General features: G+C 39.8%; 1 protein-coding gene across 1 annotated transcript in view; it reads left to right on the top strand.

The window, feature by feature from the left end:
* The window catches only part of gmds (GDP-mannose 4,6-dehydratase), a 173,784-nt gene extending 155,552 nt beyond the window's left edge, over window positions 1–18,232 (top strand). The window contains exons 10-11 of the mRNA XM_081606187.1: window positions 16,605–16,673; window positions 17,650–18,232. Of these exons, the coding sequence (XP_081462313.1) occupies window positions 16,605–16,673; window positions 17,650–17,712 (132 nt within the window). The 3' untranslated portion in view covers window positions 17,713–18,232. The remainder of the gene's footprint in view (window positions 1–16,604; window positions 16,674–17,649) is intronic.
* Window positions 18,233–18,990: the final 758 nt, after the last annotated feature.

Here is an 18,990-nt window from a genome sequence, read left to right on the forward strand (position 1 = left end):
ACTTTGTGAAGTACACCAGTCCCTCCTGCAGCAAAATATCAACACATGAAGCTGCTAACCGTGTTCTTGACAGTCAGAATGGAGTTTCCATGTTTGCTTTCCTTCTTTCCCCTCTAAATGTTACACAATCATTATGGTCAAACACTTTATATTTGTCAGCATTTTATGTTGCTTTTTCGTGCTGAGTGATCTTTTAGCTTTTTCCTGTACATGACGTGTTCCTCTGTGGATAGTAACAGCCTCTTGCTAGCATCTTCACAAGCTCTTCTGCATTTTTTCTGGTGCTGATATGAATATTTAGCACAAAAGGACATTCTTTTGTGGGACACAGAACTGATTTTCTTCCACTAAGAGTAAAACAAAGTAGTTTAAACTCTATATTTAAAAAAAAAAGTTAATCAAACTCAATTCTAATCTTTTGAAATAAATTGAACTCAAACTCAAGCTGATTGATTGACCTTCACTAGTTGCATAATAATCAAGCAAAACTTAAATAACTTAAAACTACAGCTTATCAAGATTAAGTAATTAAAAAAAAAATACTTGTTAATAATTCAACATAGCCTCCGGGATGCAGCTACTCTCTTCCTAATAACTGGGTGTTTTTATTTTGTTTGGTTGTTTTTTTTTTTTTGTTTCTTAAAATGTCACACAGGGAATAATTGTGTTTGATATCTTGCCCCAAGATGAAGTATGGCCATAGGTGAACCTAAAATAAAGCCATAAGTGACGCTGAGATGTTGCAGATTTGCCTATTAGCAGTTTACAAAACCACAACATCATCTGGATATAACAATTATGAAAACCTCTGGATTTAAAGACAGTAGGTTTTTCTTGTATTTTTATATGTATGTAAATATTTTAGATCCTCTGCATGTGTGTCTGTATTTATATATATATATATAAAAAAAAAAAAATTCCCTTCTCACCCTCCGCGGGTGGTCTGTTTCATCCTCTGAGCTCGGGTCCTCTACCAGAGGCCTGGGAGCTTGAGGGTTCTGCGCAGTATCTTGGCTGTGCCTAGAACTGCACATTTCTGGACTGAGATGTCTGATGTTGTTCCTGGGATCTGTTTGAGCCACTGCTCCAGTTTGGGGGTGACTGCCCCGAGGGCCCCGATGACCACAGGCACCACTGTGGTCTGCACCTTCCACGTCTTTTCCAGTTCCTCCCTGAGGCCCTGGTACTTCTCCAATTTCTCATGCTCCTTTTTCCTGATGTTGTAGTCACTTGGTATTGCTACATCCACCACAACGGCTTTCCTCTGTTCTTTATCCACCACCACAATGTCCGGTTGGTTCGCCATTACCATCTTGTCTGTCTGGATCTGGAAGTCCGACAGGATCTTAGCTCGGTCATTCTCCACCACTTTTGGGGGTGTTCCCCACTTTGATCTCGGGGCTTCCAGTCCATATTCTGCACAGATGTTCCTGTACACTATGCCCGCCACTTGGTTATGTCGTTCCATGTACGCTTTCCCTGCCAGCATCTTGCACCCTGCTATTATGTGCTGGACTGTCTCAGGGGCCTCCTTGCACAACCTACACCTTGGGTCTTGTCTGGTGTGGTAGATCTGAGCCTCTATTGCTCTGGTGTTTAGGGCCTGTTCCTGGGCGGCCAGGATGAGAGCCTCTGTGCTGTCCTTGAGTCCAGCTTTCTCCAGCCATTGGTAGGTTTTCCTGACATCAGCCACTTCAGTTATTTGTCGGTGGTACATCCCATGTAGGGGCTTGTCCTCCCATGATGGTACTTCCAGCACCTTGTCTTCTGTTCCCCATTGCCTGAGACATTCGCTGAGCACATCGTCTGTTGAGGCTTTGTCCTTGATGTATTTATGGATCTTGGTTGTTTCATCCTGGACAGTGGCTCTCACACTCACTAGTCCTCTGCCTCCTTCCTTACGGCTCGTGTACAGTCTCAGGGTGCTGGATTTGGGGTGGAACCCTCCATGCATGGTTAGTAGCTTCCTAGTCTTAACATCCGTGGCCTTCATCTCTTCCATTGGCCAGCTAATTATTCCGGCAGGGTATCTGATTACTGGTAAGGCATAGCTGTTTATTGCACGGATCTTGTTCTTGCCATTGAGCTGGCTTCTCAGGACTTGCCTTATTCGTTGGAGGTATTTGGCTGTGGCTCCTTTCCTTGTGACCTCATCGAGGTTGCCATTTGCTTGTGGTATTCCCAGGTACTTGTAGCTGTGCTCTATGTCTGCTATTGTTCCTTCTGGGAGTGAGACCCCTTCTGTGTGGGCGACCTTCCCTCTCTTTGTAACCATCCGACCACACTTCTCTAGTCCGAATGACATCCCAATGTCAGTGCTGTAGATCCTGGTGGTGTGGATCAGTGAGTCGATGTCTCGCTCGCTCTTGGCATACAGCTTGATGTCATCCATGTAGAGGAGGTGACTGATCGTAGCCCCATTCTTGAGTCGGTATCCGTAGCCAGTCTTGTTGATGATTTGGCTGAGAGGGTTCAGGCCTATGCAGAACAGCAGTGGGGACAGAGCATCTCCTTGGTATATGCCACATTTGATGGACACTTGTGCAAGTGGTTTGCAGTTGGCTTCAAGGGTGGTTTTCCACAGCCCCATCGAGTTTGCAATGAAGGCTCTTAGAGTCCTATTGATGTTGTACATCTCTAAGCATTCAATGATCCAAGTGTGTGGCATTGAGTCATAGGCTTTCTTGTAATCAATCCAAGCGGTACACAGGTTGGTGTGTCGGGTTTTGCAGTCTCGGGCAACTGTGTGGTCTACAAGGAGTTGGTGTTTGGCTCCTCTGCTATTTATGCCTATGCCCTTCTGTGCCTTGCTCATGTATGTATCCATGTGCCCGCTTATCTTAGCCGCTATGATGCCTGACATGAGCTTCCATGTTGTAGAGAGACAGGTTATTGGCCGATAGTTGGATGGGACTGAACCCTTCGAGGGTTCCTTCTGTATCAGGATTGTGCGCCCTTCAGTTAACCATTCAGGGTGAGTCCCATTTTGTAGTAGCTGGTTCAGTTGAGCTGCCAGTCGCTCATAGAGTCGCTCATAGAGGGCAGTGAGTTTCTTAAGCCAGTAGGCATGGATCATGTCAGGTCCTGGTGCTGTCCAGTTTTTCATACCCGAGACTCTGTCTTGGACATCTGCCACAGTGATGGTTACCGGGGCTTGTTCCGGGAGGTTGCTGTGGTCCTCTCGTAGAGAGGTTAGCCACTGTGCATTGCTGTTGTGGGACGCCTCCCTTTCCCATATGCCTTTCCAGTATTGTTCAGTCTCCAGCCTGGGTGGGTCTGCTCTGTTGTTATTACCCTGCCATTGAGAGTACACTTTAGCTGGTTGGGTGGCGAAGAGCCGGTTAATCCTCCTGGCTTCATTCTCTCTCGTGTATCTCTTTAGGCGGCTGGCCAAGGCTTGGAGCCTTTGTTTGGCAGTTTCGAGTGCTTAGCCTCTAACCGTCTTTTCCATGGTGGGTATTGGGTCTCATGGTTGCTCTTATAACCAAGCATCTCAAGGATCACTGATGCTGAGTTGTATATCAGCTCATTGGTTTCTGTTATGGTGTTGGTAGGGATCGTTCTCAATGCCGAATTCACATCTTCAATGAGACTTTCTGATGGTACTTCACTCAGCCGTTGTAATTGGCGTCGGGGTCGTCTGGTGTTCATGATTCTCTCTCTCAGGTCAGTTGCTGCCTCGTTCAGCTCAGATGGTTCGTTCATTACTGGGGCTACATACCCAGTCTCTGAGCGGGGAGTTGTAGTTGACTCCCTTCTGACCTGGCATCCTGGCTCCTTCCCGTAGCACTTGTGTCGTACCTCGTCAATCTCCAGTTGTGACAGCAGTTGCCGTTTGCGGATGTTGGAACACTGAGCTACTAGTTGTTTGGCAGTTAGTGTTGACTGGGGATGTCGAGCTAACCATTCCTCCCACAGTCTTTGCATGTAGCCCCTCTGACTAGGATTACTTGAGTAGTAGCATTCCAACAGATCCATGTTTTCATCTCTCGCCCATTTCCGTCTTGTTCCAGTAGCCCACTTTTCATCAGGGTGCTCTGGTCCCCCAGCACCTGACGCAGACCTTGTTTGACCGGGCGACGTCTGAGCCGGCATGTCATGCTTATTTGTGTCTCTCATGGTACGAGGTAGGCTATATAGCTCCAAGGGTCTTGCCTAAGGACCCACACTGACAGCTCAATGTCACCGTTGTAGCTTTTTGCCCCAGCCCCCAGCCTGGCCTCGAACCCGGGTCTCCCGGGTGGAAGACTGGTGACTTACCTATTGAGCTATACAGTCAGCTATATATATATATATATATATATATATATATATATATATATATATATATATATATATATAATATATTATATATATATATATATATATATATATATATATATATATATATATATATATATATATTCAGCTTACATTAACACAAACGGATCACATGATTATCTAAGACGGTTGAACTGCCAGAGAAAGCAGCACCTTCGAGGAAATGAGGCGTGACTGTCGAAGGCAGGAGGCCTAACATTCAAGATGGATATAGAAAAAAAATAAACAAAAATAATATGTATGAAGTAAAAAATGTCTTTCACGGTGTAGGAAAGATAAATTGTTTATCTGACTAAGATGAGAGACCACAAAATATCAATGAATGTAAACAGATAATAACAGCAAGAAGAAGAACTTCCTAAAATAACAAACATATTAAGCCTTATGTAAACATTACTTTGCCGAGCTCCTTAAGATAAAATGCTTTCTATGCACAATGATGTAAATTAGGTCAAAACAGAAATGTGTTCAAATAAAAATTATAGATTACAATTAGGTCATCACTCATTAAGAATTAAGCGGATTTAATTACATTTAACAAAATGACTTGTGCTACATTTTTTTTAGCACCCGTAACAGTTGAACTGTTGAAGCTGTTTTGCATATGTGTTATTTTCTGAGTGCTTAGGACCTTTAATAATTCATGACTTCTTCTTTTACTGGCGTATAAACGTAACAAGGCCCGTTCATCTTAACGAATCTTGACAACTGGGAAAGACAAGAGAACATGCCATTCAAGTAAGGTAGATGTTTGTTGATCTTCATAACTCAGGAAATGGAAATGGCTGCAAGAAAACTGCTTCTTGCCTAAGCTTATCCATATTATTTAGAAGAGTAATTAAATGTTTACAACAATTGGAATTAAAACAACAAGGCTGGGCCCAAGTATAGCTACGTTGTGTGGGAAAAAGCATTGTTTGTCTGAGTTTAATTGAACATTTTTCAAGATTTTAACTCAAAACATGCGCTTTGTCTGGGAACAAAGTACCAAGGTGGGTCTGGTGTGAAACAGCAGAATAAATAGCTGTGATTCGTGCAACTTTGTAATTTTAATCTGTGACATGTGGTACATGTATAAGGTTTTTACATAAGAATGCTTTTTTTTTTTTTTTACAGGATTTCCCCTGCTGAATAGATAAACTCAATTTCAGTATAAAATAATGTCATTATAATAAATAACATTAAAATTGCACATTAAAGTTGGAACTTTAATGCGTAATTTCGACTTATAAATTACATAGATTTGAACATGTAAAAAAAAATAAAGCAATTTTTACATTCAAAAGACCCAAGGGTTACCTTTGCTCTGGGTTAATTTTTGCTTCAAAATTTGATCTGATGAGACATTGAAAAATACTACAGTTTTGTGTAAGAATTGTGCAAAAATGAAGTCGGCTTATCTCCGAAGCTATTCAAGCCTAAAATACCATCTCATTGCAAAACATGTTGCGGCAGCACAGACACCATCACTAAAGTCGGCGTCCACGATCCACATTTCGAAATAAATACTATTTGTTGTCGGGCTCACATTCAACAATTTAGTAGCGAAATACATTTTTGAATTGAAAATGTTGCTTATTTTGTTTGTATAGTTTTTAATAAAAATGTGTTTACTTGCAATTAATAAATATTAACCCTGCTATTAAATCGATTAAAAATTTTAATTGAGTCCCACCACTACTTTTCACACTTATTTACCATTTGTGTTACAAACTGCAGACTTCCACAAATACCCACAACAGCAGCTCAGTAACACCACTATTGATATGTGAAAAAGTATCAACATTTTTTGCATATTAAACTTTATGTTTTTGTTGCGTTGCTTTCACATTTGTTTATAAAGACGTCTTAAATTAACAAGTTGTAACACTTGCAGATTTAATTGCATTTTACACTTTAGGAGACCTAAAGTAATGATTTCACTTAATCTTGATTAATTCCAATGGTAAATGAAGCAGGTTAGAAACGTATAAAAATTCAGAAATGTTATTTAAAACAAATCTACTGCGCTTTAGCACATCAGTCTCTGGTTTCAGGTCTCCCTCTCCCTCAGTCCTCACTTCCTTCCAGCTGAAACTGAGGGCCTTTTGTGCCGTAAAGGAAGCGATAAGTTGAGCCGATGCAGGCGGAGGTGTGTTAGAAATTGACCAGTGACAGATTTGTGACTGTATGTTCAAGCAGCCACAAAACGATGAGGTCCTCTCATCCCCGCCTACACACAGGTATTGGCTCACACACCTGTTGGCAGAGAAAAAACTCTGACTACCATGTTTTTGCTGACGTGAGGTTCCATCTAATTTTCCATTCCTCTTTGTTACGCCTTTACCTCCTTGTTTGTGCCGGAGATTATATATATATTATTATTATTTTTTTTTTTACATTGCGGTTATGAAAATCGCAGGATCGGAGTTGTTGACGTCTTCCATCCGTATCAAGGCAAGGTCAAAGATGGGAACACTGCTTCGAACATCTGTGTCTGCAGAGGGGACACGCAGTGACCGTGGGCTTCAGACTCTCACAGTGTTCTTTATCTGATTCCCTTTGAAGTCTGTGTATTTCCAGCCTCATGTCCACTACTGTACAAATACCAGAGACATCACTGGACTTCCAAAACCACATCATTCCGTCTCCCAGCATGGAGCCCTCAGAGAGAGGCAGAAGAAAGGGTCGCTTTCTGCAGAATCTTTGATCTGTCTCCATAAGCGGGAAGACTTGCAGTAAGAAGGAAAAATAACTGCAGTTCATGGACGTTTTCCCACCTATCGGGATGTGCATTTGTAATTACTGTAGTGTGTGTGTGTGTGTGCGTGTGTGTGTTCACACGTGTGACATGTTTGCATGTGTGTGTGTGCCCCGATACGTTCTGAGGTCAGCCCCTGTGAGCTCTGATTTATTGAAAGGCCTTGCAGTGATACCAGAATTCCTTTGCGTTAAATGCCTGCTCTAAGGGCCTTTTTACTGCTTCTGTGCTTTATGGACCATGATCGCTCTCCATTTGTCTCTCACCTCCACATTTCTGTGGATTTTTTATGGCTTCTTCTCTTTATTGGAATTGATCTTATCAGGGAACCTTAAAGCAAAGAGATATGGGAAATGGGTAAGATGCGTACTTGCAGCTTTAGATGAAAAAGATTTGCTTTTATTGAGTATAAAAATTTATTTTTTGTGTGTGTGTGTGTGTGGAATTTGTGCTTTTTTTAAACACCAAGTCTCATTTTTGTCCCCCGAATTTTTAGAAAACTCTACAAATCTTGACAAAAAAAAAATTGATCTCTCATATATAAGGACAATTTAGCAAGAATGTGTTTGGACTGTGGGATGAAGCCAGGTAGAGAAAACCCAATCATGCACCGGGGAATATGCAACTCGATGCAGAATGTTCATGCTGATGTTTTTAAAACAAAACGCATATTTTTGTCCAACTCTCTACCAGATAGTCATGAACACTCACTCTTTAGCCTAATTTTAGTCTTACATAAGGATTATTTATAGGTTTATTGACATTGAATCTTTTAAAATGAGAAAAATGCTCCCACATTAATCCCCCCCCCCCGTACTCCGGCCCCTTTTCATTTAACTGCTCATTTTCAGCTTTTGTCCTCCAGCTTTCGCTACCATCACTTCTCCATATTTTGAGTTGCTGGCAGCTTTAAACAGGATGCACCTAAACGTTGGGTTTGGTTCCAAATTGGATCCATATGAAGATTATATTGTGCCTGCATCTGTTAGTGGTTCATGTTGAATTATTCGCTACATGCTCTGTTTGAGGAGGGTTCAGTCGGCCGCAGAATGCTCTCGTTAGCAGCTCAGAGTCGGCTTTTCTTTCACCATGCGACTCTCCGTAGGCAGGTTTGCGTCGAAGAGACTGTCTGTCACCTGTAGAAATCCTGCCTGACAAACACCAGATGCAGGATTAACTTCCTGGATGCTGAACTGTGTGGTTGTGTGCTAAGCAGCCAGACTTAAGAGGACAGGAGTCTGATTTCAACAGATGCTAAGCTTAGATGGAGAATTCAGTGGCTTGTCAGTGCAGCTGACAGGAATGAGGACTATAAAACAGGATACAGCTGCTGCTTCTGTTGTTCTTTCTTATGTAACTCGTGTTTTTTATTTGTTCTCTTTTGACTTTACCTGTAACTTATAAGCATGAAAAACAAATACCTGAAAAACTGAAAGTTCCCTTTTTGTTTCTTTTTTTTCCTTAAAAATCAAACAAGCAGTTGGAGGCAATTACTTTGACTTTGGGTTTCTGTAACAAGCTTGCATGCGTACCTAATTGCAAAGAAATTAAATAGATTTTGCAATGTGATATACAAAATGAATAGGTTGACTGGTCGGACTCTGAACACAGCCTTCTGTGGGGCAACAATGGCAATTGTGGTAGAAGTTTGTCGTCTAACTGGCCAATCAAACCCCACCTCTGTCTCGGTCGTGTCCTTGAGCAGGATACATCACCCACCCTGCCTGCTGCTGGTGGTGGTCAGAAGACCTGGTGGCGCCCGGGCATGGCAGCCTCGTTTCTGTCCGTCTGCCCCAGAGCAGCTGTGTCCACTAGAGCGGTGGTCCCCAACCTTTTCATTACCGCGGACCGGTCAAGACTTGGAAATTTTGCTGCGGCCGGGGGGTGGGGGGTGGGTGAAGGGTGATAACCGTGAGATAAGGCTTCTGTATGTTGGTGTTCCCGCTAAATCCTTAATATACCCAATTTGGGTTGTCTTGGCCCTTTTATCGCAGCCTGTGGGTTTTTCCCTGACTGGGAACGAGAATACAACCTGTTGAATGCGACAGGTAGCCAATCAGAAAGCGCGGTGACGTAAGAACGGAGGGGAATCCCAAACAGCTGACATATCGCGCAACTCAGAGTCGGGTAGATATCAGAGATAATATGTGGAAATGTTTATTATTAAATCTAAAGGTCATTATTATGCTTATTCAGTTAAAAATGTTAACTATGAAAAAACATATTCACCTCCAAATCATAGTGCAGCAAATAGCAGCGTCTTTTATCCACCGCCTTTTCTTTTTGTTACGTCTTTTATCTCTTAAAATGACTCCACAAACTATCACTATTGTTTCTACATCGTCATCCGTGTTTGGTCATTCTAAAGTCCCGTTTGCTATCTTGGGAGTTTTAATGAATTATCATCGCGATGTTGACTGGAATCGGTTTGTGTTGCTCCTGCCTTGGAGACACAAACCGATCGAACCTGTTGTTCTTTTATCAGCTCTGTGGTCACAGAGGTTTGGAGAATCGGCCGACAATTCTTAAATCTTTCGTCTAAACCAGACATAAGGCTCACAAGTTCTACTCATCTCCTCTCGACCGCAGCCCAAACGCTCTGACTCTGGTCGCTATGGTAATGTTTATATCCCTTCAAAATAAGGTACAGATGCGCCACAAATACGAACAGTTTACTTTCGTGAAAATTTTAACTTTAATTAACTTGACTAACAGGAGCCCTGAGCTTGTTTCTCTGCAACCAGACGGTCCCATCTGGGAGTGATGAGAGACAATAACTCCCGAAGTGTTGCTTATATCCACAGCCTGCTTGGTCTCTAAGCAGCTTGAAGCTTAATTGCCTCATTAGCATCCGGTCGCCACATGTTATGCAGAGCGGCTTGTAACGTGGAACTCACCTACCGGTCCGGGATAAATCCATTCTCCTGTCTCTGCTCTGGGCCTTTTTCCCTTTTCAAAGAAACTTTTCAAAGACATCTGATCTGTTTCTTACTCATTTTGCTGCTTGTGGGCTCAATGTTGGCGCGCAAGTAACCGAGAGAATCCGGTTAAAGGATTTTCAAAATAAAAGATCCTCCAGACTCAAATAATAAATAAAACGGAAATATGTAATTATTTCTTGCGCGGCCCGGTACCAATTGGTCCACGGACCGGGGCTTGGGGACCACTGCACTAGAGCATGCTTAGAAAAAAAAGTTAGAATTACTTTAAAAGTAATTCATCAAATTTTTTTTTACAAACCCCAAGAAAGCTTATACTGAAAACATTGTTACATGGAAAGGTTATAATTGATTAAATTCCATTTTAATCATTTTACCTCTATCCTCATTGCTTTTGTGTGGCCCACAAATAGCTGATAGTCTTTCTAGATACACATTGAAACTTCAAAATCACTTGTTTTCAAGGAGAAGAGCTAATGAGCAGGCCAATGGGAGCCCCAGCTGGAAAAAAGCCAATCAGACATGTAATGTTTCTGACTGTTTCAAAGAAAATCAGGTGAAAAATAAATCAGTGCAGCCTTGTTACATCTTTTGTTCTGGATTGAATGGATTCTTCTCACCTTGAAGCTGAAGATACATTTTTAAGAAGCGTATGCCATTAATTAATAGATTACGATGGTGTTTAGCTCAAAAGACATTTTTGCAGTGCCTTTGATTCTGTGCACCTGACTTGATAATTAAATACAGACTTTTTGGAGCTGATTCAATTTGTTATGAATGAATAAAATCCTAGTTTTTAAAGAAGCTGGAGAAAAGTGAAGATTATCATCCTTTTACTTCAAATGTCCAATGAACCTGAAGGAACCTTTATAGTATTGGAGAAATGTTGGGACAGCTTTTCGATTTCAGTCTTTAATTGTGCAGATCTTGATAATTGTTTCATGCATGAAAATAATTAGCTTAAATTACAGCCTAAAGCTTTAGATAAAACTGATTCTTACTACAGATCTCGGATTCAGACTGCACGTCCTTGGTGAAATATACAATGCTACAATCTCCAAATTCCATGAACACCCCACATATGACCTTTTGAATGTCTTTGTTCATTATCTGTGATCATAAACATGAAAAAAAGGAAAAGTCGCAGTATTAAAATAGTGCCTTGGTTTGGCTGTTCTTCAATCGTAAAAATGTCTCCCTTGTCACCAGAGAAATCATACACACTGGTTGGCAGTAAATAAGGTTCTGCCATGATTTGGGTCAAACATAGTTTAGCTTATTTCACCAACATTCATGACAGCGGCCAACACGGCGCTGCAGTGCTGCTCTATGTTTCCAGCACCCCTCTCAATTTCCTCAGTTAGTTTTGTGGTTAGGTCATTTTGAGTTGGATCATATGGTAGGATTAGGGCCTACCATGCAGTTGTCCTGCTCTGTTCATTGTGCGATGCAGCAAAAAGCAAAACTGAATGGATTCCAGGTCCAGTTGAGGTTGTGTGAACTTCATAAAATTAATCTAGAGGTTTCAGTTTTAGTCATAGCACAAATCAAGCAGACTTTTTTTGCCCTCAGCATAAGTTTAATAAATACTTTTTGATACTTTTGGGAGATACCAGATTGTCAAATCTGGGTCTTGAAAGAACTGCTGATAAAATAGTTTCCAAGCAGTCTAACATTGTTTTATAGTGGTTTTGTTCTCAGTGTTTTCTGCAGGAATTTGGATGCTTTTTCACTTATTTAGCAATAGTCATTGCATAGTGATATCACAAACGTGCTAATTCTGTGTCCTTTTGGCTTCCACCATTACGTCTCAAAGTTTACTTTTAGGTTCAGAGTAATACATTTACATGGAATGTCTTTTTGTGACAGACTTCTAAAAATATTTGAGAATTTTCTGTTTGTTATATGACAAAATAACATAGTTTCATGGTTTAGTTTAGCAACATTCACTAAACGACGCAGAATTTGGAACTGGGATTAAAACAGCTCTAATCTGTAGTGAGTCTACAGAATAACCTCAGAAGACCTTCAGACAATAAACTCGATAAAGAGTCCGGTGGAACAAATAAAATATGTATTTGTTAAAATCTAAGCAAGTAATGAATGCAGTAGAGTCCCAACCCTGCTTAATACAGATGCTAAAAAGCAAGAACTTGTCTTTTTCTATCAGCAAACTGTCGCAGTCCTTGTGACTTACACGATGCCAAATAAATGCGAACAGCAGGTGTGTCTGCAGCGTCTCACCAGCGTTCGTGACGAGACCGTGCCAAGCTGCAAAATGTGCTCCATTACAAACCCTAATCAATATAATTATGAAGCAAGTGGATTATTTAATGTAATTATGGAGTAAGTCACCCAATTATAATTGCATTCAGGACCATGATAAATTATGTCTCATTGCTGTAGGTAATTAGTCTGAAAATGTTTCCAGTTATGGCTTCCGAGCCAGAAATGAAAAAGCTTGTGAGTAATGTACAGAGCTGCTCACATGAGAAAGAGCTGTTTGTCCTGCTGTTACAGACTGAGCAGGGAAAAGGCCTTTCGTGTACTGAGCTGTGTTTAGACCGGGTGCAGTTAAAAATAAAAATAAAAAAATAATTTAAAAAAAGGCAGCTCACCCGGAACTGAACCAGGTTTTCAGCTTGGGCCGGATAATCTTAAACCAAAGTGCGTCAGAGTCAGAATCGGCCTGTACTTGTTCCCGCTGTGTGTGTTTAGTGTTCTTGCCTTTGTGTGTAATCAGAAGAGTGTGATTAAGCGCCGTGGAGCCTCTCCGAGATGTGGGTCCCTGCTCTCTTAAAGGCTGAGCTATGCCAGCGCTGCCGTGTGCGTTCCTCTGTAATAAGATCACCCAGAAAAGACGTTTTTAAGAGGTCCAGAGCCAGATAACAACGCTGCTCTCTTTTCACACGTTGTGCTCTTTACACAAGGCCTTTTTTCTGAGTTGGCGCGAAGCACGCAGTAAAAACGGTTTGAAGCCGCCGCAGTAAGCTTTGAGCTTTACACTCTCAAGTTGATCCTGTTTAAACAAGACACTAACTTCACGCATAAGTCTAAGAAAGAAATTAGGTTCACTGAACTCCTCCGAATCCTGAATTGGTCTTTTCATCCATAATGGATGGTTTATCAAGATCCAACGTTTTCTGGGAAAATTAGAGGTTGATTTAACAAGAAAACTCTCAAATTTTCAGTTTTTGGTTGCATTTTTATGATGTTGGTTGAAGGACGCAACTCAAAGCTTATTTACATATTTACACTGAATTACAGAATTACTTCTCCTGAATCTCAGCCCTGACCTCTGTTAAAGGATATAGCATCCCATTTATTTTTTTCCCCCCTTTTTTTATTTTTTCACTGTAGTAGTCCAGCTAAGAGAAATTGCCTTGTAAGCCCCCAAAACAGAGACTTCTCATGCCCACTTGAGGAAACAAAGAGATGTTATCTGTGTGTGCGTTTGTGTGTGTGTGTGTGTGTGTGTGTGTGCGTGTGTGCGTGTGTGTGTGTGTGTGCGTGTGTGTGTGTGTGTGTGTGTGTGTGTGTGTGTGTGTGTGTGTGTGTGTGTGTGTGTGTGTGTGCGTGCGTGCGTGTGTGTGTGTAGATGTAAATATGCCGGTTCTCAGTTCACACACTTGAATGGCACAACAAGGTCTTTTAAAAGTGCTCCAACATATGACTTTTCAATATTGTCAATCATTATAAAATGGCAAAGATCAAATATTCCCTTATTTAAAATGTGTTGCATGCCAACAACTATTGGAATATGTAGTTTATTGCATGTCTATATAAAATATGTTGTAGCATGAACAAAAATGGAAAATAAACTGTATTGTGATTGCTTCCGGTGTTAACATAGTGAAACATTACCATACATATCGTTATGACGTTTGTTCAAAAAATATAATTCCAGTCAAATAGATTTTTAGTTTTTTGCAGTAAAATAGATTTGGCTTTTCTCTTTCTTAACATGCATGTGTGCCAGAGGATTGAGAACTGCTTGCACAATACAAGATGAGCATATTAGGCCACGTACGTGAGTGTGAACCGATCATGCTTCTTAAAGGAGCGTCCCGTTCCTCTGAAAAATTTTAACCTCCCTGAATTAAGAGGGAGTGTAGAGCTGTGGCCCTAGGGATAACTCCAGCAAGTGGGATTCAGCTTTGATTTCATCAAAGTGCTGAACAATGTATGAAGCATAAAATCCGCCATGTCTGAATCAGAAATTAAAGGAGGACTCTGCAGAGTGCAGTGGAAGGAAGCGGTAAGAGTTGCTGGTGTGTCTCTACCTTTTGTTCAGGAGGGATGGAAGCGTTGTCAGACTCTCCTCGTTCTGCTCCATGAAGTTTTTGAACTGCTGGGTGCCTCATCCCCACAAACCAACCCACCTGACTGCTGAACAGCTTCCTGCTTCAAGCAGTTTAAATTCTCAACTTCTGTCAAGACTTCGTTGCTCTTATTTTACATTATATTTGAGCTTTTTTTTATTGTCTTTTCTACTAATTTTCTAAATGACTCAATATGTTGCCATGCAGCACAATGTTTTGTTGTTCTATATGAGCTTTAAGAGACGTATTGTAAATTATGAAATATGTAAATAAGTCATCAGGGCTAACGAAGTGAGATGTAAGAAATTAAGCAGAACCAGAGCTGAGAGTCGGTCAAGATATTTAATGGATAACTATGGAGAACTAATTTCCAAATGTAGATAGTACTGAGAAGAGATTGGATCTTGCAGAAAATAGCTCAAGCTTATGTAATATGCAGACTTTTGTCTTCTGGCTGCAGCTTGATGGTGCAAAAGTTTGAATGAATTAATATGCTGCCAAACTATCCGTGCTCTTAAAAAAAAAAAAAAAAAAAACGATGAAAATATTTGACTTGGAAAAGTACTTTTCGCTCTTTTAAATCCAGAATATCTTTCCAACATTAAGGTGCGTCGCGTCCCCAAATCCTTTTTAAAGATCATTTGTTCATTCATCCACACATTAGCCATGTGTTTCTCATCTAAGTGGCCTTGGATCAGTGTGTGTCCTCCTTCAGACCGAATCTTTACATGAGATGTGCACAAGACATTGAACGTTGTGGGTTTTGACTTATGAACCCCAACTCCTCCTGCAAAGGTTTTCTTTGTGAAATGTGTAATTATGTATTTATTTATGTATTTTTTTGTAATTACAAATAATGTGTTTTAAGATCAAAGAGACTGAAATAATACACGAAGAAAAAATGAACATAAACATCTGACATTTTGTTATTGTTCCCGATAGATTTTAAAGTTTTAATAGGGTTGGCCCCTTCTTATCTTCATGATCTTTTGAAACTACGCTCTGTGTCCACGACTTTGAGATCAAATAATCAGTTGCTGTTAAATGTCCCTCGAACTCGACTTAAGAGCAAAGGAGATCGGGTTTTCTCTGTTGTTGCTCCTATTTGCTAGAATAAGTTTCCTTTTCAGATTAAATCTGAGTCATTTTAAATCACTTCTTAAAACTTATTTTTTTATTTGTTGGCATTCAGTTGAGGTCTGATTCTGTCACTTTTGTTGTTGTTGTTGTGATGTTATTTTATTTGCATCATTTTATTCTACTGAAAAGACGTTTTTAAGTGTCTTTGTGCAGAACTTTGGTGCAGTTTCAACCTGTTTTAAAAAGTGCTATATCAACACATTTGACATTGACATCAGAGTCAAAGTTGACATATATATATATATATATATATATATATATATATATATATATATATATATATATATATATATATATATACAATTTTTCTAAATTATTATTTCTTTTAAATATGACCCAAGTATTATAATATAACTGTTAATTAGATATCCAAGAAGTTTTATCATTTATTTCTGACTTTGCTTGAGAATTAGGTAACAGTAATAGAAATAAAGAGCCTTGTTCTTGTTCTTGTCAAGCGACTGTAAGCCATCAACGTTTCTGACACTCATATAAATGAGTGAGGAGTGACGGATGAAAAAAGGGAGAGTTTGAAGAGGGAGTCAGCAAAAAGTGGGGAGCTTTAAAAACAACGTACAGGAGAACGTTTTTTTTTTTTCCTCCGTGCTCTTTTTCTGACTCTTTGGTGGTCTGAAGGAAGGTCTAACTGGATGTTGAACCCAGAGCAAAACACAACGGGGGGGGAAATGAGTTAGGGGTTCAAGGAGGGGGTGAGTGGGGGGTCCTGAGCTGGGGGTTACACCACCAGAGTCCCACAATTCATCATGCTTTGGCACCGACGAGGGCCGTCTGGACAGAACCGAGGTGGGGAGCCGGGAGGGGGGGATTGATGGCCAGTGAGACTCTGTGACCTGCTTTTCCCCCCACGAGAGGAGATAGCGTGTGTCTGTGTTAACGTGTGTATGAATATGGAAGGAAAACATGAAGAAAAAAATAAAAAATGGCAAAACAAATCATTACCCTCCAACTTATTTGTCCCATTGGAAGTTTTGAAGCTGAATTCAGAGCGTCTTCATGTCAGCAGGATTCCCCTGCCTGCTCCCAGCCATCAGATCAGACATGACACATGATTTGTTTTTCTTTCCCCCTCTTTCTCTTTCCCTTCCTTTCTCCTCTTCCCTTACCCTCCTTCCTTTCTCTCAGGACTTCCTGCAAGGCGACAGCAGCAAGGCGTATCAGAAGCTGGGCTGGAAACCGCAGGTTACTTTTGAGGTGCGTCGTAATCATTTGCTTCACACAAATGCAACACTTGATGGAAAAACACAATTATAGATATCAAAAAAAAAAAAAAAAGTTTCATAAATGTAGTGTTTGTGGACAGAAAATAAAAAAAATATTTCACTGCCAAAATCAGAACAGATTTTACCTGGCAGTTAGATTTTGTTTGAGTTGTTGAGAATTCAATAAACGTATAAAATATATTTATACTGAATCCACAGATTATGGAGTGCATTCGGTATACTCCAACTGGCAATAAGAGCCCTAAAAAGGATTAGCAAAAAATTTTTATTTTAGTCCCAATAGCATAAATGTTAGTTGTAGCTAATCTAACAAAATGGTATCTCAGAAAAAGAAAAAAAATACTCTGAAACTGAATGTTTTTATTCATCTGGCATCCAAAATGTTCAAAATTGTATAAGAAAATATAAATACAGTAAAATGGTTTTCATCTATTTCATTATCTCAGCTAAATTCCATTTTATAGGCAAAAAGCACAATATTTAATCATGTGTTTTTGTTTCTTTTCATAAAAACTTGCAAATTTCATCTCACTCTAACATAAGTTTGGTTTTGCTAATTAAAAGAGGCAATTATGTTCAAAGAAGGCAGTAAAAACAGAGAATTGTTTTCAGCTGATCACAAGTTCTGCTCAAGAACAAAAATAATTACATAAGAATAAATTTGTATCAGCTAAAATAACACTAAAAACAGTTTCTCTCTCTCTCTCTCTCGTCAACTTTTATAAAAAGTTCCGAGGACTCGGTGAGCATTTCTCAGCATACCTGCTGCTACACGTTGTTAAACTAAACGATCCTCCTCACTGCTTGTCACAGAGAGTTGGGATCCTCGTTCGTTTCGGGCCCCGGAATCAAACCCGCTCCAGTCAAACAAATACAAATATTTCTTAAGAGACGCGTTTCCATTTGACTCATTAACCATTTCCTGTGAAAATCTGATGTCTCTGCAGGAGCTGGTGAAGGAGATGCTGGAATCTGACATCGAGCTCATGAGGAAAAACCCAAATGCCTGAAAGCAGACAAGCTCATGCAGACAGGATGGAGATGTTTTAGCACTCCATGGTTCTACGCTGAATCAAACAGCCGCAGAGCCATTTTTTTTTTTTATCTCTTCTTCTCTAAATGAAATTATTGTTGTTCTTTTGTTTTCTAATCAAGAGCCAGTTGTTGCCTTTCTGTCTTTTTGGTACTGTGTCAGGTTGATATATTAGATTGTTTTGTTTATTTACATTCAAACACTGACCATGCAAGGTTTTATGTGAAAGGCAAATTTTAAGATTTTATTTATGTGTCTGTTATCTTTTGTGGTGTAGTTAATTTAAAGGTTTGATTTTATCCCTTTTTTAAAATATGACCAAAAAATATAAGAATGAATCAAGTCGAATATTACTTTTGACTCGTATGTTAATGAGATTTTTGCTTCAGTGGGGGGCATTCTTTTAACGTGTTTTTTTGTTTTGTTTTGGGTTTTTTTTTTTTAACTTAATGATGACGAAGGGCTATGAGAGGGATAATAAAATATATAGGAAATTATGTGCATTTGTCTTTTTCTATCATTTTTGTTTGCTGAGTGGAAATATAAAAAAATGAAACTGTAATTATTTATTTCTCGTCTTCCGGTTCTGCAAACACTTCCTTTATGTCATCTCTGCTTCCTCTGATCTTCCAGGTTTTCTTTTCTCTGCTCTCTTATTTGGAAGAAAGCGCGTCTCTCTCGGTTTGCCAGAGTTCCGCTCTCAGGCGGCTCTCTGCCCTCTCCTGTAAAGCCCCTGGTCCTGATTCTATCAGATGGGATTGGTCCATATTTGCACGAATTCTGAATTGACGAAGTTGCAGATAGATTCCACAGACGTACGTCCGACCTCTTAAAATATATCTTGCCATACGAGTTGGAGTAATCGGTAATAAATGTGATATTTCTTGCGTCTTTTTGTAACATTAAGGACTAGAAGAACCTTTCTACTTAACAATAATAGGGAAGCTATTTTCGTTTTTTTTAAATTTTATTTATACATGTAATTTTTTTAATGAAAGTGACTCCAGGAGCTAAATTTAGAAAATATTTCATTTCAAAGTTCAAAATCCGCTGCTTTTTCACTTTGTTTTTATGCTATTTTGCATTGTTGTTTTTTTTCTTCTTTTAATCCCTGAATAAATTTCCCTGCATACCATAATTAGTAAAACAATTAATTTAAAATAAGTGGCTTTCAAAAAATACTAAAGTGCTTCGAAGCGAAATGCGGCGAATAATTTAGAAATCTGCCCCTTTTCTGGATTAAACGCCGTTTCTT

Source organism: Poecilia reticulata, chromosome 4 (genome assembly GCF_904066995.2).
Source record: "Poecilia reticulata chromosome 4, P_reticulata-male-v2, whole genome shotgun sequence".
NCBI lineage: Eukaryota > Metazoa > Chordata > Actinopteri > Cyprinodontiformes > Poeciliidae > Poecilia > Poecilia reticulata.